This window comes from Oryx dammah, unplaced genomic scaffold (genome assembly GCF_014754425.2).
Source record: "Oryx dammah isolate SB20612 unplaced genomic scaffold, SCBI_Odam_1.1 HiC_scaffold_19, whole genome shotgun sequence".
Taxonomy (NCBI): Eukaryota; Metazoa; Chordata; class Mammalia; order Artiodactyla; family Bovidae; genus Oryx; species Oryx dammah.
This window is the reverse complement of record NW_024070203.1, coordinates 28,072,216-28,096,976: the sequence shown is the minus strand read 5'-3', so window position 1 is coordinate 28,096,976 and position 24,761 is coordinate 28,072,216. Positions and strand designations below refer to the sequence as shown.

Here is a 24,761-nt window from a genome sequence, read left to right as displayed (position 1 = left end):
ACCAACATGATAAACTTTAATAGAGGTGACCTGGATTTAGGTTCCAAAACTCAGCTGACAAGGATTGGATAGAGCTAGTTTGGCAGAAGCTCAAATGAAAGAGCCCTGGGATTTGAAATGATGGCAAACTTGATGTAAGCCAGCAGTAGGTCTTGGCTTAAAACAAGGGGAACACCAAGTGCTGTTTCAGGTAACACAAAAGTAAGAAGACCAGAGTCAAGTTCAGTTCCTCAGGCCACTCCCATTAGCATATTTAATTCTAAGACCAACCCCAGGACATAATAGTGTCTTGGTTTGCAGATAGTAAAACGAAAGTACAAAGAGGTTGTGCAACTTGCCGAAGTTTATCTGGCAAGAAAATATCAGAGCTAGAAGTTTGTCTCAGGTGGTTTTTCTCCAGAACCTGCTCCTAAAAAATTACCAAATAATCTCTCAAAGTACATTTGTGACTTTATTTAAGACTGTTAACCTATTTGAGTTTGAAGATTTTTTTAAATATTTATTATTTTTATTTATTTATTAGGCTGCACCAGGTCTTAGCTGCAGTATGCAGGATCTTTGGTCTTCCTTCTGGCATGTGGGCTGTTTTTTTAAGTTGTAGCATACAGGATCTAGTTCCCCAACCAGGGACCAAACCCAGGCCTCCTGCACCGGAGAGCAGTCTTAGACACTGGCCCACCAGAGAAGTCCTGAGACTGAGCCTGTTGAACTAGACAATTCTCAAGGTCCTAAAGAGGTCTGAGGGGGAATGTATCTCAAGCTTTAGTGTCACTTTATCCTGGGTCTGTTCTTTACTAGCTGGGTGACTGGGCAAATTACTCACCCTCTCTATGCCTAGTATAATGAGTTCTCACACATCGCAGGAAGGCCTGCACGTTGCTAGCCCCAGGCATCTGCTGACATTGCCCTGCTACTTGAGTGGAATCTCCTCCGCTCCTGCAGTGCAAGGTCTGTAGGACTCAGGGCAGAAATCCTACTATGAAATGTTACAATTTCTTCTTCTTTTTTTGCTGTGCCATAGCACATGGGGAAATCTTAGTTCCCCAACCAGGGGTGGAACCTGTGCCCCTGCTTAACCACTGGGACACCAGGGGAGTCTCTCTATTCCTTTTTAAAAAGAAGGGTCATGACACATGCCAGGGCAAAGGAAAAGAGGGAGCTTGACCTTGTCTCTTCTCATCTAAAGAGCCATAAGAAGCCTAAACATTTCCACTAAATATCCACAGAGGCAAAACCAGATGAGGTAGCGGTAAATATAGACAGCCCGAAGAAGAAGAAAGACAAAATACTGAAGAAGAAACCCAAAGAAGATGAAATTCCCAACCTGGCCGTCTTGCAGGTGTGTGGACACAGCCATCTTGGCCATGGTTAGAGCGGGAAACTCAGAAGGGGATTCTTTTAGTCCTTCAGTCAACTTCAGAATGCCTTTGTCTGAACTAACTTGCGTTGTCTTTGTTATCATCACTGATTCAAAGCAACAGACTGATGAGAATGCAAGCCAAGACAGGAGAGCTTGTTCTTTTTCCATTTTCTGCATGCCCATATTGAGAAGGGGCATAATTTATATTGGCTAGCCTGGATCCAGCAACATAACTTACATGTGTGAGTTCCCCTGGGATCACTTCTCGGGGCTTGCCATCATCATTCAGATGTGCACAGACTCGAAATAGCAAGAGTTTTAGCTCTTACTAAAGTCAGCTCTATCAGACCAATACTAACATTAGCCAGAGGTTGTTAGCTAGAGGCAAATTGATGGATATGAAAATTGGGAGTATGAAAATTATGTACTTAGATACTGAATTTAGCTAAGTTATTTTGATAGGAAATTTGAAGAAGTGATCTAATTATATTACTAAACCAAAAACTCAATTCAGTTTTCCATTTCTAAAATATACATGTAATTTTCTACTTGGAAAATTCACAGCTATATGCATTATAATAAAAGCAAATATTCCATCACTTTATAGACATTAAGAATGAAATGTTTAATGAACAGTCTTTAATTTCAATATCCTCAAAATATGGCAGTCTGTATCTGACAATCAGTGACATCAATTAGCTATAAAAAGGTTAGCCACATTTATACTTATATATTACATTAAAAAAAAACTTTGGTTTAGCTATACTTCTTAGAATTTGAAAGTTTATCAGAAATGTTTTATACATTTCAAAGTGGTAGCTAGTTCTAGGAATGTCAAGTCAATCATATTTCTTATTTTGCTAAAGATAAATTAGCAATCCCTCTTAGATTTTTCCAAGGGGTGTATAGGAAGACTGGTTTTGGAGAATCTTGGCATTTTTTCATTAAATCAATCCTAGGCTTTCCTTCCTCTAAGCACTGTCTCCTCCCTTCTTCCTAAAGATATATGATGGGGATCTCGAGAGTGAATTCAACAATTTTGAAGACTGGGTGAAAACCTTTGACCTGCTCAGAGGCAAGTCTATGGAAGATGACCAAGGCCTCGATGGAGACCGAGTGATAGGAAAATTTAAGGCAGGTTCAAAAGTTAACTTTTGTGTTTGGCTCTCTTGTCTATAAATATCAGATATGACTTAATTCTGTGGGACTGTGGTGTGCAATATGGGTAAGGAAAATCCCTGATCTCTATGCAAGACCCTCCCTTTCTAGAATTCCACAAGACCAAGCCCTAGTCTTTTAAAGTATTTGATTTGTGGCCAGTCAAGTAGATTGGAGCTCAATCTCTGGAACATGAGGAATAAGAGTCACTACCTAAAAAGATCACTGAGTTGTACTCTTCTTTCCCCACCCCTGGCCTCCCAAACATTTGATTGACACAAACCTACCAGCTGAATGATTAAACTGATCAAACAACACAAGCCCTTCAACTGGCAGACTTATGGTGTCAGCCTCACAAAATAATAGGTGACACTTGCTATGAACCTACTGCATGCCTGGGCCCTTCATATGAAAGTGATGTGTTGGCAATCACATGGGCATTGCAGCTTGCCAATCTGAATTTTAAATCCTCATTGTGATACCAACCAGCTTCATGATCTTGAGCAGTACTTGACCTCCCTGTGTCTCGATTGCAGCATCTAAATATAGAAATACTGCAGTCAGAATGGACTGAGATAATGGGAGAAAATGCTAGTTCAGCACCTCGCATGTAAGAGGCACTCAGGATCCCATCTGATGCTCCTATTCCTGTTTCTCATGTAACAGCCCACTGAGGAGGGTGTTGCTGTACTAACACTGATTCACTGATGTACCGTGAAGAAGTGCAGATGCAGGCAGGTTATATGAACTGCCCAAGGACACCCAGGGGCATGGGGAGAGCTACCGCAGGTCCTGCTGGATCCCAGGCTGTGGTTCATTCCCAGCACTATGCCCTATATGGTTTTCAGTGGAGCATATCATCTTGTTTCAACGGGTGGTGCTTTGTGGTTCCAGGGCTCCTTCTGCATCTACAAAAGCCTGGAGGATTCCAGCATCGAGGACAGCGGGCAGTTGAGAATCCAGCAAGGGATTCCACCCAACCACCCCGTCAAAGTCCTGATCAGGGTGTACATTGTTGCGGTGAGCCATCCTCGTTTACTCTGAGGGGTTGTCAGAATCACCAAGAGCTGCCACAACAAAGTATTATAGACTGGGTGATGTAAACAGCATTCCTTTTCTCCGGTTCTGGAAGCTGGAGGTCCATGATCAAGGTGCCACCAGAGCTGGCTTCTGGTGAGGCATGTCTTCCTGGCTTGTAGATGGCCACCCTCTTCCTGTGTCCTCACAAGCCTTTCCTTTGTGTGTGTGTTTGTGTCTGTGTGTCTGTGTGTGTGTTTGTGAGGGAGAAAGAGACCCACACACACAGAGAAGGAGAAAGACAGAGAGAGGAGAGGAGATATGTTGTCTTCCTCTTCTTGTAAGGTCGCTGGTTCTACCAGTTTAGGACACCACCCTTAGGACCTCGTTTAACCTTAATTAGCTCCCTAAAAGCCCTGTCTCCAAATACAACCACATTGGGGGTTATAGCTTCGACACAGGAATTTTGAGAAAACATAATGCAGTCCTTAATAAGGGGTATAAAGTTTGGTTGGGCTTCCCTGATGGCTTAACAGGTAAAGGATCTGCCTGCAATGCAGATGACATGGGTTCGATCCCTGGGTTGGGAAAATCCGCTGGAGAAGGAACTGGCAACCTACTCTGGTATTCTTGCCTGGGAAATCCCATGGACAGAGGAGCCTGGTGGATGTGACTTAGCGGCTAAAGAACAATAGAGTTTGCTTGGTAACATGGACATTTGCTGGGTCACTCAGCGAAAATATTCCCTAGCTGCCAGGACCACTCCGTGTAGCTCTGTTTGCTCTCTGTGGTTGGCTGCTAGCTGAGCAGAGAACCAAGTGGCATTGAAGCAGGAAGCTCCCAGGCAAGTCAGCAGTGAAGAGAACCAGGGCAGAACAGGGCAGCCACCGCTGCTCAAGCCTCCCGCTCCCACCCAACTATGCCTCTGCTCTGCTGCAGTCAGACATTTCATTTCCAGTATATTTCCAAGAAAACTACTATCTGCCCTAGGCTTCCTTTCTGACAGTGAGGGCACTGATCTTTCATTGTGAGACTTCTTAGCCTGATTGCCAGGAAGCTTGGGGCCAAATCTGGTGCTTGATCAAAGTGACCATGTGCTCAGCTTTCATGGTTCATGCATTTGTATTGATCTCCTGACCTTGGAGTTGATTTATAGCCATCTTATTGTGTATTAACTTTTTGCTTACATTGCATAAAATATTTTTAAGAAACTGAAATGAAACATAAAGCAAAGATGAATTATTCTTTATTGCTAAGGTAGAATGAAATGTCCACTTTCCATCATGAAGTTCTCATGTTTCCCTCATTATTAGTAGCACTGCCATCGTCATCCTGACCACCGTGTGCAAGGCATGTTCTAATCACTAAGGATGTTGTGATGGGGAAAAAAAAACAAAACAGTCCTTGCCTTCAAGGAAGTCACGGTCTAGTTGGAAAGATGATAAGTACTTGTAGAGTGTTACTGGCAATGCTAGTGGTCTATATTAAATACTCAGCCACAGGAGAATTTAGATAAATCTCAAAATTTTGTTCAAGAGATCATTCATGTCTTGGGAGAGATAATTAATGTGCATTCCTCAGGAAATAGACCATGTGTTCCAATAAATTTGAGGAAATATTGTGCAATAATAATTCATTTCCCTTGTCCAACCCCTGAGATACATAAAGCTCATAAGCATGCTGAATGCTCTGAGAATTCCAGAAGCAAAGAAACTGATTTAACAGCTTGATTCTTCAACAGCATTTTCAAACCTTACTGCCCACACCTATTTCTTCTCCCTACAGGAAACCCTGCCATCTTTTTCATGAATCAGATAGAACATAGGCTCTGTATAGGACGAAGGAGAGGGAGAGATCTCTTGGACCACAGAGACTAGAGAAGGATTATGATTTGTGTATTCATTTAGCAAATACCTGCACTAACTAACTACCACTTTTAGATGCACACTTTTATATGTATACATACGTACATGTATATGTGTATGCATATATCTATATTTACATACAGGCACCCTCTAGAACCCACATCAGGTTCCTGCTCAGGAAACAGCATGGAGGAAGGAGGACTGGGACTGAAACTGGAGCACAGGCAGGTCTTGAACAAATGAAGAGTCAGAGACTGTCAGCCCTGAGTTTCAGGGCATAGGATAGGCAGCCAATGTTTTTCCTTGACATTTCTAGTAACAGTGATTATGTGTGATTTGCTTTCTCACACTGATTTAATTAAATAATTGAAACCTTGAAATTTCTTAATTTAATAAAAATACCAAAGAAGTAAAAATTACACTACTTAAAAGTTGCATGGAGAAAGAAATCAAATCCCCTCAATTCTGCAATTCCATCCTCAGAAATAGCTTACCCTTCTTACGCATATATACTCTTTTTATGGAAACACATCTCTGTCTATTTACGCTTGTCTACAACTACATCCAGGTATATATTTAATGGAGTCCCACTTCATGCATTACATGTTGATCTTCTATTTTCTTTCTTTTGTTAGTAAAGTACCTTGGACATTTTTCTAGATCACTTCATCAGGTCTTTTTCATTTCTCTTAGTAACCACCTAGTGTTTTACTGAATTAACATAGTATCCATTCATTCATTCACTCATCAAAATTGGGAAGACCCTATCTTAAGTCCTGGAGATAATGTAATGAACAAGACAGATAGTAGTCTTGCTTTCATGGAGATAATAACTAGTTGGAGATGATATGAGGATTAGGAGGGTATAAAAATAACCACAGACAGATAAATAAGCAAGATAAATGTTAGAGATTAACTGCCACATAAAGAATTAAAATTGGTGATGTAATCAACTATACTTCAACAAAAATAAATTTGGTGATGTGAAAATGGGGAAGGGCCAATTTTGAATTGAGTTTCTTCCTAAGTAATTGACGTATAAGTTGTTCATTATTTTTAGTTATTAAACAATTCTAATGAACAACCTTGAAATTATAGCTTTATGTGCTTATGCCTTTCTGTCTGTAGGACAGAATCCTAAAAATAAGACTGTTTCTTATCCAGCTCTCAACTCCACGCTTTCTCCATCTTTTCCATATCTTTCCTCACCATCTCCCTACCCTGGTCCTCCCCGATGGAAATGGATTGTTACTTAGCTGACCAGCGCTCAATGCAAGACTGACGGGCTCATGCATTTCAAAACCAACTGGTTTTAGGAGAAGCTTTTATGTCTAGCCCACAATTTTACAGATGAATCTCAAAGAGATGACTTGTTTTGTCCAAGATCACATGACTACTTAGAACTGGAACTCAGATTCATGCCTTTTGCCTCCTCGTCCAGCAGATTCCTCTTTACTCTGTCCCAACCAGTGCTTTCCACTGGGGGAGACAACTCCAGAGAAAGCAGGACTTGAGCAAAGCTGGAAACTTTGAACAGCCGAGTGGAAAGGCTAAACCAGTGGTTCTTAAACTTGGCTGAATCATCTCAGTTCAGTTCAGTTGCTTAGTCGTGTACGACTCTTTGTGGTCCCATGAATCGCAGCACGCCAGGCCTCCCTGTCCATCACCAACTCCAGGAGTTCACTCAGACTCACGTTCATCGAGTCAGTGATGCCATCCAGCCATCTCATCCTCTGTCGTCCCCTTCTCCTCCTGCCCCCAATCCCTCCCAGCATCAGAGTCTTTTCCAGTGAGTCAACTCTTCTCATGAGGTGGCCAAAGTACTGGAGTTTCAGCTTTAGCATCATTCCTTCCAAAGAAATCCCAGGGCTGATCTCCTTTAGAATGGACTGGTTGGATCTCCTTGCAGTCCAAGGGACTCTCAAGAGTCTTCTCCAACACCACAGTTCAAAAGAATCAATTCTTCAGCACTCATCTTTCTTCACAGTCCAACTCTCACATCCATACATGACCACTGGAAAAACCATAGCCTTGACTAGACAGACCTTTGTGGACAAAGTAATGTCTCTGCTTTTGAATATGCTATCTAGGTTGGTCATAACTTTCCTTCCAAGGAGTAGGCGTCTTTTAATTTCATGGCTGCAATCACCATCCACAGTGATTTTGGAGCCCCCCAAAATAAAGTCTGACACTGTTTCCACTGCTTCCCCATCTAATTCCCATGAAATGATGGGACCAGATGCCATGATCTTAGGCCGAATCATCTAGGAAGCATCTAAAAAATCTCAAAGTCCAGGAACAATTAAATATCTGGGGATAGAACTCAGTTCAGTTCAGTCACTTAGTCCTGTCCAATTCTTTGTGACCCCATGAATCGCATCACGCCAGGCCTCCCTGTCCATTACCAACTCCCAGAGTTTACTCAAACTCATGTCCATTGAGTCAGTGATGCTCCAACCATCTCATCCTCTGTTGTCCCCTTCTCCTCCCACCCTCAATCTTTCCCAGCATCAGGGTCTTTTCAAATGAGTCAGTTCTTTGCATCAGTTGGCCAAAGTATTGAGGTTTCAGCTTCAGCATCAGTCCTTCCAGTGAATATTCAGGACTGATTTCCTTTAGGATGGACTGGTTGGATCTCCTTGCAGTCCAAGGGACTCTCAAGAGTCCTCTCCAACACCACAGTTCAAAAGCATCAATTCTTTAGGATAGAATTCAGGCATCAGTATTTTTTAAAATTCCCGGGTGGTCCCTGTGCACAGTGTTGAGAACCACTGGACTGAAGGATTTTTTTTTTCCTCTTCTCCAGGCATTTAATCTTAGTCCAGCTGATCCAGATGGCAAATCGGATCCCTACATTGTGATCAAGCTTGGCAAAACTGAAATCAAAGACCGGGACAAATACATCCCTAAACAGCTGAACCCAGTATTTGGAAGGTCAGTGGCCATCTGAGTGTCATTGCACTGTCCTCTCTGTGTTTGCACATGTGGTGTTTCTTTGAGAGTAGGCTTGGTATGTAGAGAGTGGTGTGGGTCTGAGTACACAGTGCAGATTAAATGCTGGCTCCTGCTCATGATAACAGCCAATCAAGCCAATATTCATGAGGAAGGCCTGGATTCTTTCCTTGGTTTCTTTAGCAATTTGGTTGTGCATGATCTTCACACCCATGGTTTCCAATAATGATTTTCCCAGATCTCAAATGTAAGAGGCCCCTTGAACAGTCTTCAAGTTCAGCCTTCTGCCTTGAAGAGAGTTCCTTTTTACAGACCAGATAATCAAGGCCCAGAGCAGTTTAGAAACTTGGTCAGGTTCACACCTCTCATAAGTAGAAGAGAAGGGGCCAGATGTTTAGTCTTTGTCTGTTACCAAAGGGGTTTTTGCATCGTATCATTTTGCAGTTCATTGGGGCTTCCCTGGTGGCGCTAGTGGTAAAGATCCTACCTGCAGATGAGATACACGTAAGAGACATGGGTTCAGTCCCTGGGTTGGGAAGATCCTCTGGAGGAGGGCAAGGGAGCCCACTCCACTGTTCTTGCCTGGAGAATCCCATGGACAGAGGAGCCTGGTGGGCCATGGTCCATAGGGTGGCAAAGAGCCGGACAGGACTGAAGTGATGTAGCATGCAGCACACTGCAGGCAAAAAGTTGAACTGCACCCCCAGTTTTCCTGCGAAGTGTTTACAAGGCATTCCATTTGTGTATGTTTAGGTGAGCCAGGGATTCTCCAGTTCTCAGCAACCCTCCTCCAGGCCAGAATACTGGAGTGGGTAGTCTTTCCTTTCTCCAGGGTATCTTCCCAACCCAGGGATCGAACCCAAGTCTCCCACATGGCCGGCGGAATCTTTACCAGCAGAGCCACGAGGGCAGCCCTTCAGCAACCCCATCACACCATTTATCTTCTGAAAGGGTTGTGTTTGTGAGCCTGACTGCCATTAAGTCTGGAGTCAAGCACACCCGGGTTTCACTTTGCCACATCATACAGATGGCTTAACCTCTCTGATCTGTAGAGCAATAACAGTGAAAATCGACCCTCATACGCCTTTAGAAGATTAAGTATGACAAGCACCCAGCATTGTCTATGACATTGCATAGTAGCTACTCAGAACGCATTGGCTTCCTTCCTCTTCACCTTGATAATCATTTTAGCAAGTACACATCTTAAGTGTATCTAATTCCTTTTTTCCCAGAGCCCCAAGGACCATGGGATGAAATCTCTATCCACCTCATTTAAATTCATTTACACAATTGTGGTCGCTTTGGAACTTTTAACATTTGATCAGAACTAGCCTCTTACATCTTATTGCTCCCCAGGAAATAAGACAATAAATGATCTTGCTTGTTCAGATTAAAGAGAATGATTAAAACGATGTGCTAAGGAAATGTACCCTTGCTTCCCTGATCCGGAGATGACCTTTATCATTACCTGCCGTTTATGCAACCAGCACTTCATTTTGCCAAGTGCTTTGTAGTCACTTTTTATGAGCTGCTCTCACCACAGTGCCATGAATTAGACTGGTTGTATAACCTCCATTTATGGCCGTGGTAAACAAAGGAGAGGCTGATGGGATATTCCTTCCTACCTCTGGCATTTCAGAGCCTCTTCCAGAAGCCCTCCAGGTGTGGATGCTTTCTTGGATGTGTATTTAATTGTTACTCAGGGAAAGATACTGCTGGCTCAGTCTTCCAAAGTTCCAGGAGGGACCATGGAGGGCTCTTGTGCCTGGCCTGGGGTCTGGGGAACCCCTCTTTGAGCCCTTTATAAGAGGATGTCGCAGGCTCCTCCCCTGATGCCCTGGCCCTGACCTGCCTTAGTTTTCTTCATAACCTCTAGCATGAATTGGTGCGTTTATTATGTGTTTATGGTTGTTTCCCATCTCCCCACTAGAATGTGAGCCCCATTCCAGTGGGGACTCGTTCAAGTCTGTTCAGTGCTGTAACCCTAGTATCTTGGACTGGGCATGGCCTAGAGCAGATGCTCTTTGAGTATCTGTAGAATTATAGAATAAACAAATGAATAAATAATGGGCAAACAATCCTTCAGTCATTTTTCAGTGGGATTTCAGGGGACCCCATTATCCTGAGGGGGTACATGTCTAAAGAGTTGGCGGTTCCTCATTTTCTTAATAACCACAGCTCCTGAAACACATCACACCTATTATGATGTCTCATAAATGTCAAATGAACATATGAATCAAAAAAGAAGGAATAAAGAACAATGGGACAAAGAAACAAAGGGACATCCTTTCTCTGAAGGTTCACAGTTCTGAATGTTTCTATAAGGCTCAGGTTTTACCCATTTCATGATGCATTCTCTTTTCTCACACCAACATTGTATCTAGAGGTTGTATCACATTGACATCCACATTCGTATAAGTCTAATTCCCCACCCACCCACTCCCCACCGAGTGACTGGAGATCCAATCACGGCAAGCTGCTTTGGTAGTTTTCCTAAGGACAGCACTAATGAAAATTCAGGAGAGGTGAACCAGTGAGCGCACAGCACACCATCCTGAAAGACGGATCAGAACATTTGAGCCCTCTGTCCTCTGTCATGGTTGCCAGGGGCAGTTAAACACTTAATAAGTCTTTCCTTGGTGGCAGCAGCTTGGTGATGGCCAAGCTCAGAGGTGGCTGGGGCCTTTCTGGTGAGATGCCTCTAGAATATCCATTACAGCTTCAAATCCAAATCTTGGAAACCCAGGGAGGCAATACTGTGTCTTCAGGTGGAAGAAATGAACTCATTTTCTGCACAGCTGTATCCCTGGCCTGCTAGGGCTGCCTCAGTCAGTTACAGGCAAGGAGCTGTCCAGCATCTCTGCATTTTTCTCTCTGGGGAGGGTTAATTGGCTCTGGGCTATGCTGTGATTGCTCTCCCTACCACTCTGGAGAGTGAGAGTTGGGCTAAGTGGGCCTGACCTTGAAGGCCACAGCCCAGACAGGCCTGAGGACAACTGGGGAAATAACGGGCCCTCTAGTCTCCTCTCCTCCCTGCCTCCTCTCTGTCCTTTGTTCCCAGACCAACCCTCCCTGTGTTGTCCCAGAGCAGAGTCAGAACAGCTGGAGAAGCATTGGTGTTTTAAGAACACATTTGCCTAAAATGCAGGCCTACACTCCCAATTTAATTCTTAATTACCTTCTCTCATGCTCAGTAGAACAGATAACGCATTGATACAGGAAATCCGACATCATGCTTATTCCCCTCAACACTGCATTGGGGTGGGATTGTGGAAGGAGCATGGAATTAGGAGAAGGAAACTGATACTTATCTTAGTTTGACATGATCTGTCATCTTAGGCCAGTCCCCTGTGTTCTCTGGACTTCAGTTTCCTTAGCTATAAAAGGAAGAGATTGGATATGGTGATTTCTGAGATCCTGCACAAGTCAAGGAAACATTTACTGTGTCTGTTTTCTGCAGCTGAAGTACAGGCTCCAACAATGCAGAGATGAGGAGGGCAGGTCTCTGTTCGCCAGGGGCTCAGAATCTTGTAGAGACACATCCTAGTCCTGCACATCTATGTTTTCCTGGTTTTCCATCGTCAATAGGATTTTCATCTCAAATAAACCCAGCTGATATTCCCTGATGAATCAACAATGGAGGGGAGAGGAAATGGCAATTTATTGGGCACCAGTTGAATGCCTGGAAGTAAAATCTGTGCTTTGTATAAACAAGATCCCATTTAACCACTATGCTATGTTATAAAGAAGACATATTTATCTTCGTGTACATGTAAAGAGGCCAAAAGAGTTGAAATAACTTTCCCAGTGTTTTATAACCAGGAAGTAGCTGATTCAAAATCAAGATTAGAAATCAGTCCTGTTTGAGACCAAAATCTAAGGACTTTGTTCTTCCTCTTGCTGTCACCCTAGTTGAGACTATAAGATGTGATCCATGAGAGAGTAGATGATTGGGTACTGGAAATTGACCAAAGGGTTGGAAATTGTTTGCATCTCAATGAAAAATTAAACTACATAAATATCCATTAAGTAGTAATTGTGTTGCTCAGTGTTTAGTGAGTTCCTATGGACTGTAGGCCAATACTTAACCACTTGATGCAAAGAGCCAGCACATTGGAAAAGACCCTGATGCTGGGAAAGATTGAAGGCAAGAGGAGAAGGGGGCAGCAGAGGATGAGATGGTTGGATAGCATCCCTGACTCAATGGATATGAGTTTGAGCAGGCTCCAGGAGATAGTGAGGGACAGGGGAGCCTGGACAGCAGTCCATGGAGTCACAAAGAGTTGGACACGACTTAGTGAGTGAATAACAATGGACTGTAGGCAAGCTAAAAGTGAAACAGGAAAAAGTTCTCTGCAGCACCAAATGCTGTTGATTCCTAAAGCCTCTGCTTTGATGGCAGGTCATTTGAGATCCAGGCCACGTTCCCAAAGGAGTCCTTGCTCTCTGTGCTGATCTACGACCATGACTTGATTGGGACGGACGACCTCATTGGTGAGACCAGGATTGACCTTGAGAACCGGTTCTACAGCAAACACCGAGCCATCTGTGGCTTGCAGAGTCAGTACGAGATGTAAGTTCTTCCTCCTGTGGAGTCATTGTTGGTGTCCTGAGGCTGCAGCCCAGGCGCTGGGAAGACCACCTAAGACTCAGTTTTAATATGTCAGATGGGCTCCATGTCAGCAGGGCTCACAGCTGACATGGAAACTGCTCACTGCCCTTGAGGGTATTTGGGGCCGAGGAGGCAACACTGATTTGGAACCCAGGGCAGATTCTTCAAGTCAAGAGTTGAATTGTGTTTGTTCAGTTGATTAGCTGGACCTGGTGGACTGAGTTCTCAGTGGGGAATGATGCTAGAAGTATGATTTTCATAACACAAATGCCAATATCCTAGTTAATTACAACCAACACTCACAAGTACTTAAAATATACCACATACTTCACATGGTATATCTAATTCAGTTTTCCTCAAAACCCATTGAGGTGTTATTCCCATCTTAACACATGAGGGAGAAGTGGATCCAAGTCTCTCTCTTTAAAAAGGTTTTTGAGCTCTGCTTAATTTTAGAATGTATACTAGATTTCTTTTTTTCAGTTCAGTTCATTTCAGTTGCTCACTCGTATCCGACTCTTTGCAACCCCACGAACCAGAGCATGCCAGGTCTCCCTGTCCATCACCAACTCCCAGAGTTTACTCTTTTTTAAAGTATGGCTTATTTGATATCTTAAGAGAAAATTCTTATAAATATCAGCTATATAAAAACATCCATTAGGCTTCCATGTTGTAATTTTAGAAATATTTTTGAATATAAAGTAACATATATTCCTTGTAGAAAATTTAGGAAATACAGAAAGTACAAAATGATGCTCAAATTATTTCACTCACAGATAAAACTTATATTAAAAATGTGTATGTATTTCCTTTCAGTATTTTTTCTATGCTGCATGCGTGTATAGTTGCTCAGTTGTGTCTGACTCTTTGTGACCCTTTGGGCTGTAGCCCACCAGGCTCCTGAGTCCATGGGATTCTCCAGGCAAGAATACTGGAGTGGGTTGCCATGCGCTCCTCCTCCAGGGTATCTTTCCAATCCAGAGATCGAACCTGTGTATCCTGTCTCCTGCCTTGCGAGCAGATTCTTTACCCATTGAGACATCAGAGAAGCTCTTTTTCTATGTTATTTCCTCCCAGAGTTGGACTCATACTAACCATGCAATTTCCTAAGCTTCTTGTTACATTTATATGTTATATCATAAGCATTCTATGATATTAAATATTCTTCAGAATCATTATTTTAACAGTTCTCTGGTATTCCCTTATATAAATTTATTGTACAATTATATAACCAGTTTCCCTTCTTGAATTTCAGGGCATTTACATTTTTCTTCCTTATTCTATTAGAAATATTGCTGCTATGAGCATTACCATACAAAGCCATTGCAAACCTTTCTGATAATTCATTCAGTGTTCACCCATAGGCATGGATTTATTCCATTGAAAGGAATGCACACTTTTAAAACTTTTAATAATAACATCTAGATGTCTCTCCAGAAGGGGTGGACCAATTTAGACTCTCATTAACATAGTCCAAAGCATCTATTTCCTCCACGGAATGATTTTCAGACAAGTCCCTAGTGCTGGCCTGTTCTCTGAGCCGAGCATGCCATTTCAGTCTGAGGACTTCAGTGAATGTAGAAGCCTTCTGGGGTATTTATATCATTCTCAAGTACCTGAGAGGGTACCATTCAGAGAATGATTAGCTGTGTGCACTGTGAAGTCAGTAAAGGAAACCACACATAAACGTAGTGTGTCTTCTGTTCAGATGAACTTCCTGACAGTGGAATTACCAGGTATCAAAATAGTTTAGTCAGGTAAGTTGTTCACTGAAGTCTTAAAAATAGACAAGAACACCTATTTCTGGGAAGGTCTATGTATGGGCCTGGCTTGGAATCTTTTTCAGGATCTTCATATTTCTGAACCAAGGTAGTAAAACTGTTTTACAGCCATGTTTTGGTTTTTTTCAATGTTTAAATGGATTAAATTCTGATGAATCCCGCATCCCAGGGAGCAGAGAAATCCAAGCTTATCTCAATCATGGTTCCTAGGGAGCATCTCATTGCAAGTTAATGATTTTTTTTGAACCAAATAGCTTGTTTTTAAGGAAAGAAGGGGTTGGAAAGATCTGGAAACTCACCACTAGGAAATGACTGAATAGAGAAATGGCACATCAAGACTTCCTGCCGGGATGTAAGTCTACAGTATGATTTTGGAAGAGGAGGAGAAGGGAGGAAAGAAGCAGAGAAACTAGAAGAATGAGCTTGACTTTCTTAGAAGTAGCAGCCAAATAGCTATCCTGCTAGTGACAGGACAAACTAAACCAAAACTACCTGCAAAGAAATCCATAGAGACAGAGAGCACATTGCTGATTGCCAAAGGCTAGCCTGGGCACAGGGAATGAGGAGTGACTGCTAAAAGGGTAGCAAGTTTTCTTTTGTAGTGATAAAAAAATTTTTTGGCACTAGATAGAGGTAGCGGTTGCACAACATTATGAATATACTACTGCTGCTGCTGCGTTGCTTCAGTCGTGTCCGACTCTGTGCGACCCCAGAGACGGCAGCCCACCAGGCTCCCCCATCCCTGGGATTCTCCAGGCAAGAACACTGGAATGGGTTGCCATTTCCTTCTCCAATGCATGAAAGTGAAAAGTGAAAACGAAGCCGCTCAGTCGTGTCTGACGCGCTGCAACCCCAGGGACTGCAGCCTAAGGGGCTCCTCTGTCCATGGGATTTTCCAGGCAAGAATACTGGAGTGAGTTGCCATTGCCTTCTCCATGAATATACTAAATCCCACCAAATTGGTCAACTTTTAATAGCCAATTTTGTTATGTGAATTTCACTTCAGTTTTTTAACGGATGCATTTGTTTTAAAAAATATATATGAAACTACCTGAAAAGAAATGTTCTATCTAGCTATTCCAAAGTTCTGCCTTTCATACAAGCACACATATGCAGAGGTATTGACCAGAAAAGAGAGAAAGCAAAATAAACAAAAACAAAACCACTAGCCCCAAGCATGTAGAATGTCAAGTTAAAGCTAAAGGACAGCACACAGGTCATACTTAGGTGGTCCTTTCACAGACATCTTGGGGGGCGGCTCCTGAAAAAGCCCAGACCTCACCCTCTGTCCTTTGTCCACTTTTCAGAGAAGGATACAATGCCTGGCGAGACACATCCAAACCTACCGAAATCCTTGCCAAGCTCTGCAAAGACAGCAAGCTGGATGGTCCCTACTTCCGCCCTGGGCAAATACAGATAGGAAACCAGGTCTTTTCTGGAAAAACAACCTTTACCGAGGAGGACACGGGTAACTCCCCATGATGTATCCTGCTGAAGTGGTTCTTTTGAAAAGCCTACTTTCAGTGGTATTGATGACTGAAGGCAATGGTCATCTACTGTAAAGTTAATGCGTGGAAAAGTACTGAGGAGGATGGAGATCACTTGTGATCCCCAAATTCAGAGATAATGATGATGCATGGTGGTATATTTCTTCACAGTGTGTGTGGGTGTGTGTGTGTGCATGCAATATGCCTCATTTTTACATAATTTTAAATATGCTATATATATGGTACGTTAATATACCATATATATATATATATATATATAGAGAGAGAGAGAGAGAGAGAGTTTTGTACTCTGCCTTTTCTACTTCCAATAGATTATGACAATTCTCCTTTGTTCTTTGAAACTATCTTTGATTATCTTCTATTTTATGGCTGTGACATTTCCTTTGTCCATTTTTATGGTGTCACTTAATGCTTGCATGAACCTCCTTACACATATTTTTGCATATTTCTGATGAGTCTACAGTACATATCAGAGAAGCAGAATTGTTGTGTCAGAAGATAGACAATACCTTAAAATGAATATTATGTAGAATAAATACTTGGACACAACTCAAATCGCCCCCATAAGCGTTACACCAACAACTCTCCTTTTCCAACACCAAGAAATAGATTTTTCCATATGAGCAACATAGAACATATCAGGAGGACCCCGGAAACCCTTTCATAAATTTAGGATGAGAAAAAAAAAACCCTTTAAGGATATAAAACCATTCCTGTACTATCACACCTATCCATCTGATGCTTAAAGATTACCTATATATGGTGCAGTGCTTCTGATGCAAAAAGCCAAATTATGTACATGCTGCTGCTGCTGCTGCTAAGTTGCTTCAGTCGTGTCCGACTCTGTGTGACCCCACAGACGGCAGCCCACCAGGCTTCTCTGTCCCTGGGATTCTCCAGGCAAGAACTGGAGTGGGTTGCCATTTCCTTCTCCAGTGCATGCATGCATGCTAAGTCACTTCAGTCGTGTCCGACTGCAACCGCATGGATAGCAGCCCACCAGGCTCCTCTGTCCACAGGATTCTCTAGGCAAGAACAGTGGAGTGGGTTGCCATTTCCTTCTCCAATGTACATGCTATAGGATGTTTTGACACTCTGTTGATCCCACCACTTTAATGATTTCTTTTTAAGATTTCTTTTTTACCTTGTTTTGGCTCCAAGAAATTCTAAGAGGTTTTTGTCATGCAGAGTTATTGACATTTAGTGTATTAATGATATAGATTAATTTCTGTGAGAAAAATACTTTTTCACCATATACTCTATTAAGCCAATTTAGTCCCTTGGTCACTATTCTGCATTTCATGATTAAACAATTTATTTGCCCACCAAAAACCTGAAATTATGTTCATCAAGATCAGTTCTTGACTGATTAAACTTTATGACAAAGATTTAATTCATCAATTACTTGTTCATCCCTATCGACTTTTACTGACTATAATTACTGCTGTTGGAAGATTCTCTTGGTAGCTTTTTATTTCTTTGCTTAAACCAGGTTCAACTTTCCTATGTCAAATTTGGCCATTCTAAAGTTTGTCAAGAAGATTTTATTCTTTCAACAATTTTTGTCTTATTTGGCAAGTGTTTTTTCTACCAATAGTTTTTATCATGAGTTACCTTTTTTAAAAATAAAATGATACATCAGAGAATCTTTTCCCTGAGTAGGTGTTGGTAGGAGTGAGAGATCTCAAGCAATAATGAGAAGAGTCATAAGACATCAATGAGCACATATTATGTTTATTTCACCACCTCATTTGGGGGCACTCTGACCCCCTGGGCCCTCTCCCACCATAGTGTTAGCAAATAGCTTTATGTCTCCAGAAAAAGTACCCTCTCTTGTCCCTTGAAGCCAAGTTTGTGATTCACAGACTGAAGGAGTCTGATTCAACGGGTGAAGGGAGTCCTGTACTCCAAGACCCTGACTGTGCTCTGAGTCCTCTGGTCAACCCAATCTCATTTCCCAATCTCTTAACTTTTTTCTTAATTAATTTATCTTTTTAATTGATGTATAGTTAATTTACAGCATTGTGCCAGTCTCTGCTATATAGCAAAGTTGGTAAGAAAAGCCAGGTCTCTGCTATACAGCAAAGTCTTTCCTCAGTTATACACATATACACATTTTAAGAATATTCTTTTTCATTATAATTTATCCCAGAAGACTGGCTATAGTCCCTTGTGTTATACAGTAGGACCTATTCTAAACAGGCTTGCATCTACCAAACCCAAACTCCCGGTCCATCCCCCTTAGCCCTCTTCCCCTTGGCAACCACAAGCCTGATCTTTAAGTCTCTGAGTCTATTTCATAGATAGATTCACTCTCTTAACTTTCACCCTCTTTCCCCCTCCCACCACTCTACTCCCACCTCTTTCCATTTTATTTGTCCTATTTCTTTTTTGCTATCTCTTCTCTCTACCTGTATATTTTCTCTCTACTTGTATGTTTAAACAAACCTTTCAAACTCCTTAAGGGAGTGTTTGAAAATGTATCTGACAGTTCATCACTGTCCCCTTACAGGAACATGCATCTGACAAGTCCCTTTATTTTTCTCTCTTCCATGCAGATGAGACGGTGGAGTCGTATGAGCACTTGGCCCTCAGAGTTTTACACTCTTGGGAGGATATTCCAGAGGTTGGGTGTAAGCTGGTTCCTGAGCACATAGAAACACGGCCACTGTACCACAAGGATAAGCCTGGAATGGAGCAGGTAGTGGCCAAGAAATGTTCATCCCCAACAAATGAGACTTTTGCCCTAAAAGTTAATCTTGTTTGTGCCATATAGTAATGGTTCCCAACCAGGGACAATTTTTCTCCCTCCTAGCCTGACATTTAGCAATGTCTGAAATATTGATATTTTTGGTTGTCTCAAGTGGGTGAGGGTGCTACTGGCTTCTAGTGGGAAGAGGTCAGAGATGCTGCTAAACATCCTATTTTGACCCTATTTTGCACCAGGCAGCCCCCACAAGAAAGAATTATTCAGCCCCAAGTGAAGGCTAAGATTGAGAAACTCTGCCCTAAAATCAGAGTTGGATTTATTGCTCTTTCCTTTTTATGATTTGAGTAATCAAATTCTTTCAGAAGAATATTGGCATTTAAGAAAGTTCAAAACCCATTTGATGTACCCAAGAACTTGTCCAAAATCTATCAGTAACCACACAGCCCACTAGTTTTCCCAGAGGGGCAATAGATGGAGGCTTACGTTGAAGAATTAGCAAAAACAAGCTGTGTGGAAGATAACTAGAGATCTGTTATGAGTTGGAAGGGAAAATAAAATACCTTTATTAAGAAACTTTTAATGTCCTAGACCCCTTATGAAGATAAGGGATAACCAAGGATATATTTATCCATATTATGGCCATTTTGAGAATAAAAGAGGGCATTATTAATAATTAAGCTGCTACAAAGGGCCCACACCAGGGTTTTCCTGGACAAACAGAGGTGTAGGGATCACCTAAGCCTTATTTCTTAATATAGCCTCAGATGAAATTATTATGATCCTTACTTTTAAGAAATTGTGGTTAGGAGAGTTTAAGTAACTTGCACAAAGTTACTCAGCTGGTAAACAATCTGCCTGCAATGCAGGAGACCCCCATTTAATTCCTGGGTTGGGAAGATCCCCTGGAGAAGGGATAAGCTACCTACTCCAGTGTCCTTGGGCTTCCCTGGTGGATCAGATGGTAAAGAATTCACCTACAGTGGAGGAGACCTAGATTCAATCCCTGGGTTGGGAAGATCCCCTTGAGGAGGGCATGGCAACCCACTCCAGTATTCTTGCCTGGAGAATCCCCATGGACAGAGGAGGCTGGCAGGCTACAGTCCATGGAGTTCCAAAGAGTTGGTCATGACTGAGCAACTAAGAACAGCACAACACAGAGCTGGGATTTAACCCAGACAGCTTGAGTCCCTAGTTCTGTCCCAGCTCTGAATTCACTCACTGTGTTGTCTGGGCAAAGCAAGTGAGCTTGACTATAATGGGGCAGGAAGGCCCTCCCTGCTATCCCAGGCATGGTGGAATATAAACCTAGTCTCACTAGGTTCCCCTAGCCAAAGCTCCTCCTTCACCCAAATCCTACGAATCCTCCCCACTCTGTTGACAGCCCCACTTACTTCATATAAAATTTTCCCTGACCATCCCAGCCTTTGCTGATCACACTAGCATGTGTGGGAGTATCTGGAAAGAATGCACTTTTATCAACTGTAGAAGCTTATGGTTATTTCTCAAGATTTACTCCAAGATCTTTGAAATCTTTTGGTTACTGGCATCCCTCATTTTCGGAGAAGGCAATGGCAACCCACTCCAGTACTCTTGCCTGGCAAAGCTCATGGACGGAAGAGCCTGGTGGGCTGCAGTCTGTGGGGTCGCTACGAGTCGGACACGACTAAGTGACTTCACTTTCACTTTTCACTTTCATGCACTGGAGAAGGAAATGGCAGCCTACTCCAGTGTTCTTGCCCGGAGAATCCCAGGGACAGGGGAGCCTGGTGGGCTGCTGTCTCTGGGGTCGCACAGAGTCGGACACGACTTAGCAGCAGCAGCAGCAGCATCCCTCATTTTGCCTGTCAGATGTGGCTTCTTGGTTAAAGGTGAATGTTAATGTCTGTTGCCTGGAAAAGTCCATGGACAGAGGAGCCTGGTGGGCTACAGTCCAAAGGGTTGTGAAGAGTCAGACACAGCTGAGCCACTGAGCACATAATGTCTCTTTAGAGACCCTAGGAATATAATCCTTCATTGAATTGGAGTGGGTAGCCTATCTCTTCTCCGTGGATCTTCCCGACCCAGGAATCGAACCAGGGTCTCCTGCATTGCAGGTGGATTCTTTACCAACTGAGCTATCAGGGAAGCCCAGAATTGGTTCATCACTTCCCAAATGCTAGCTCTTTGCTTACATTGTCCCTTCCTCTGGAAATCCTCTTTTTGTCCCCCTAGCCAAAGCTCCTCTTTCACCCAAATCCTACGAATCCTCCCCACTCTGTTGACAGCCCCACTTACTTCATATAAAATTTTCCCTGACCATCCCAGCCTTTGCTGATCACTCACCTTTTTGCCTGTGCTGACAGAGCACTTAGAGTACATGCAACAGAGCTGAACACAGAATCCACTGGACCTTCTTCCCACCTGGGCCTTCAAATCCCTTGAAATGGTACATTTTGGTGTATGGAGTCCGGAGCAATGGATGGAAGGTCCTATTCTATCACTAATTAGCCACAGGACTTTGGATAATTTCTTTGACTTCTCTGAACCTTACTTTCTTATGGCTAGGGTGAGCATTGGTGGAGCTGGTGGATGTTAAGGTACATTGGAGGCAATGAAGCATGATACTTCTGACAGATAGTAGAATCTCTGTAATCCTTAGGGGTTGGTAAGAAAAGCCAGGTCGCTATAGAGTCAGCAGATAAGATTTGAATCCAGGCTCTGCTATATATTGCCTGTGTAAATATGTGCAAGACATTTCTCATCTGCCAAGTAGGAATTTCTGCCTAGTGGAGATATTGGAGGCATTAATGAGACAATGCTTTCAATTGCACAGGGCTGCCTCTACCACATAGTAGGTGCTCAATAAGGTTTGCCCTTCTCTTGATATATGCTCAAATTTTTAATAAAAATGTAAGTTCTGTCTTTGTCAACAAATATTCTAAATACAGTATGGATAATATTATTATATTATATTTACCTAATAACTATTCCTAGTAAAGTGAAAGTGTTAGTATGTCAGTCATGTCTGACTCTTTGCAACCCCATGGACTGTAGCACACCAAGATCCTCTGTTCATGTAATTCTCCAGACACAGATACTGGAGTGGGTTGCCATTCCCTTCTCCAGGGTATCTTCCTCATCCAGGGATCGAACCCAAGTCTCTTACGTTTCCTGCATTGCAGGCGGATTCTTTACCATCTGAGCCACCAGAGACTCAACCCTAGTAAAGGGATCTGTTAAAACTGTGAGTGGTCAGTGTCCATGTGGTAACCACACTTTCCCCCAAAAAGCTAGAGTCTTCTTTTCTTAACAAGGGCCGTCTGCAGATGTGGGTGGATATGTTTCCTGAAGATATGCCTCAGCCTGGACCTCCTGTTGACATTTCTCCAAGGAAACCCAAAGGGTAAGTAGTTGCAACCTCATCTTCAAGGAAAGAGACCGTGGTGGCAGACTAAAAGACCTGGTGTCTGACACATTACATCGATCAGCTGACACCTGATAATCATGCCTGACTTTCCACCTGGTCAGTTACATCAGGAGCTGAGTGGTGGTGGTAATAGTAGCAATGGGGATGGAAATAGTGGCCCCTGTTTTATGGTAAGAGCCCTGTGTGTCAACATTCTTCCACTTTCTGAAAAATGTTGGTTAATGGAAGGGGGATCTGCTCAGAGAAATTCATATTCTTGATGATTCCAGCTGGGACACTTGGTTTTGATGGAACGAAGACCTTAAGTCTTAATATTTTGAACTTGGTAAAGTCGAGGAAGCTTATAGACTCAAAAGCAATACCAGAATCACATAGACACCAATCGACTCAACCTCCAGGGTCTTCAACCTACGTCTCCCTTCCCTTATCCCAGGTATGAACTGAGAGTAACCATCTGGAACACAGAAGATGTCATTTTGGAGGATGAGAATATCTTCACAGGGCAAAAATCGAGTGATATTTATGTTAAAGGGTAAGATCACCAGCAAACTCCATCCACCCTTTCCTTCTGTTCACCCTTTAACCCCCAACTAAACTATGCCTCATGAAGGCACTCCACCCACACCTCACAAAAGGAGGCTTTCTTACTCACCTTGTCAGAAAGGTCACTTTCTTTGTCAAATATTTGGTCATTTTACTAAGAATGATTATCTCATGAAATATTTTTGTGAGAAAAATTTGTTTATATAAATGTCTCTTCCTGTTAAATGTTGAATGCCTAAACTTTTTGAATGACGTTCAAAATACATTTACCCCAGCAGGAGGTAGTGAGCTATAGTGCTATTGATGAAAGATTAAGTGTTAAGAGTATAAGCATGCATGCTGAATTGCATCAGGTGTGTCTGACTCTTTGTGACCCTATGGACTGCAGTCCACCAGGCTCCTCTTTCCGTGGGATTCTCTAGGCAAGAATACTGAAATGGGTTGCCATTCCCTCCTCCAGAGATCTTCCCAATTCAGGGATCAAACCTGAGTCTCTTATGTCTCAGGTTCTTTACCACTAGCACCACCCGGGAAGCCCACAGTTTAGCAAAGATTGCTCAATTGTGTCTGATTCTTTGCAACGCCCATGGACTACACAGTCCAAGGAATACTCCAGGCCAGCATACTGGAGTGGGTAGCTGTTTCCTTCTCCAGGGGAATCTTCCCAACCCAGGGATCAAATCCAGGTCTCCCACATTGCAGGTGGATTCTTCACCAGCTGAGCCACAGCCTAACACAAAAGTTGAAATTTATTACCTTTTCATTTGCTAGTTTGATAAAAAAAAAAATTTACCCACCTAGGACCTAGGAAGCTAAATAATTTGTATCTCTCTCTTACATCTTGACTAGGACACAAATGCCTTTTCAGGTTTCCCTTAGCCCCTAGTCAGGGAGGGAGAGGAGGTGGTAGAGAATCAGAAACAGTATGACTTAAACATGTACCCGAATCAAGAGGGAGGGGATACATAGCTGATTCACTTGGTTGTACAGCAGAAACTAATACAACATTGTAAAGCAATTACACTCCAATTTAAAAAATAAGAAAAAAATTTGTGGTTCTTTTAGCAGAAAAATTTCAAAGAAACAATAATTTTTCTCTCCACAAACTCTGAAGAAGTTAAGAAATTACTTAGAGGTTTTCAAAATAAATATTGCATAACCTAAGGTATCCTATGATTTAAAAAATAAAAATAGAATAATAATCATAATAACATATAGAAGTTATCTATAATAATAACTATAGATAGCTTCTCATCCAAAGTCTTCTCGATAAACTACTTATTTTCAAACAAAATATTCAGTATACTCTCAAATGCAAACAATAAAGCATAAATACTATTGTAATAAAGTGTACCAATTTTTTAACAACAACAAAAAATATGCCCTCAGGTAAAACTCATCTCAGAAACAGTAAATTCTTTTCAGTTTTATCTCCTTGTCTTCCCCCAATAAGAAGCCATCTTGCTCATTGACACTCTCATTTCTGGTATGCCATTAAGTCTTATTCATTTTAGGTCCCAAATAGCTGTCAGCAGTATCTATTCTCTTCATCGTCACCACATCATCATCATCTTTTTTAAAAAATAATTTTATGTATTTATTAATCTTTGGCTGTGCTGGGTCTTCATTGCTGTGTGGGTTTTTCTCTAGTTGCGGCAAGCCAGGGCTACTTGGTTGCAATGCATGGGCTTCTCGTTGTTGCGGCTTCTCTTGTTGCACAGCACAGGCTCTAGGACCTGTGGGCTGCAGTAAATGTGGTTCCCGGGCTCCAGAGCACAGGCTTGACTGCTCCAAGGCATGTGAGATCTTCCTGGACCAGGAATCGAACCCACACCTCCTGCTTTGGCAG

At 42.4% G+C, this 24,761-nt stretch overlaps 1 protein-coding gene and 1 long non-coding RNA gene across 2 annotated transcripts in view; one reads left to right on the top strand and one right to left on the bottom strand.

Moving 5' to 3' along the window:
- Nucleotides 1–24,761, top strand: part of FER1L6 (fer-1 like family member 6) — a 171,101-nt gene that overhangs the window by 129,518 nt on the left and 16,822 nt on the right. Inside the window, exons 30-38 of the mRNA XM_040261856.1 lie at nucleotides 1,227–1,339; nucleotides 2,363–2,494; nucleotides 3,413–3,538; nucleotides 8,207–8,334; nucleotides 12,755–12,925; nucleotides 16,053–16,213; nucleotides 18,812–18,954; nucleotides 22,257–22,345; nucleotides 22,803–22,901. Coding sequence (XP_040117790.1) covers nucleotides 1,227–1,339; nucleotides 2,363–2,494; nucleotides 3,413–3,538; nucleotides 8,207–8,334; nucleotides 12,755–12,925; nucleotides 16,053–16,213; nucleotides 18,812–18,954; nucleotides 22,257–22,345; nucleotides 22,803–22,901 — 1,162 coding nt within the window. The remainder of the gene's footprint in view (nucleotides 1–1,226; nucleotides 1,340–2,362; nucleotides 2,495–3,412; nucleotides 3,539–8,206; nucleotides 8,335–12,754; nucleotides 12,926–16,052; nucleotides 16,214–18,811; nucleotides 18,955–22,256; nucleotides 22,346–22,802; nucleotides 22,902–24,761) is intronic.
- LOC120878931 overlaps nucleotides 10,800–24,761 on the bottom strand; it is an 87,018-nt gene continuing 73,056 nt past the window's right edge. The window contains exon 3 of the long non-coding RNA XR_005724667.1: nucleotides 10,800–11,729. This is a non-coding gene — a long non-coding RNA (uncharacterized LOC120878931). The remainder of the gene's footprint in view (nucleotides 11,730–24,761) is intronic.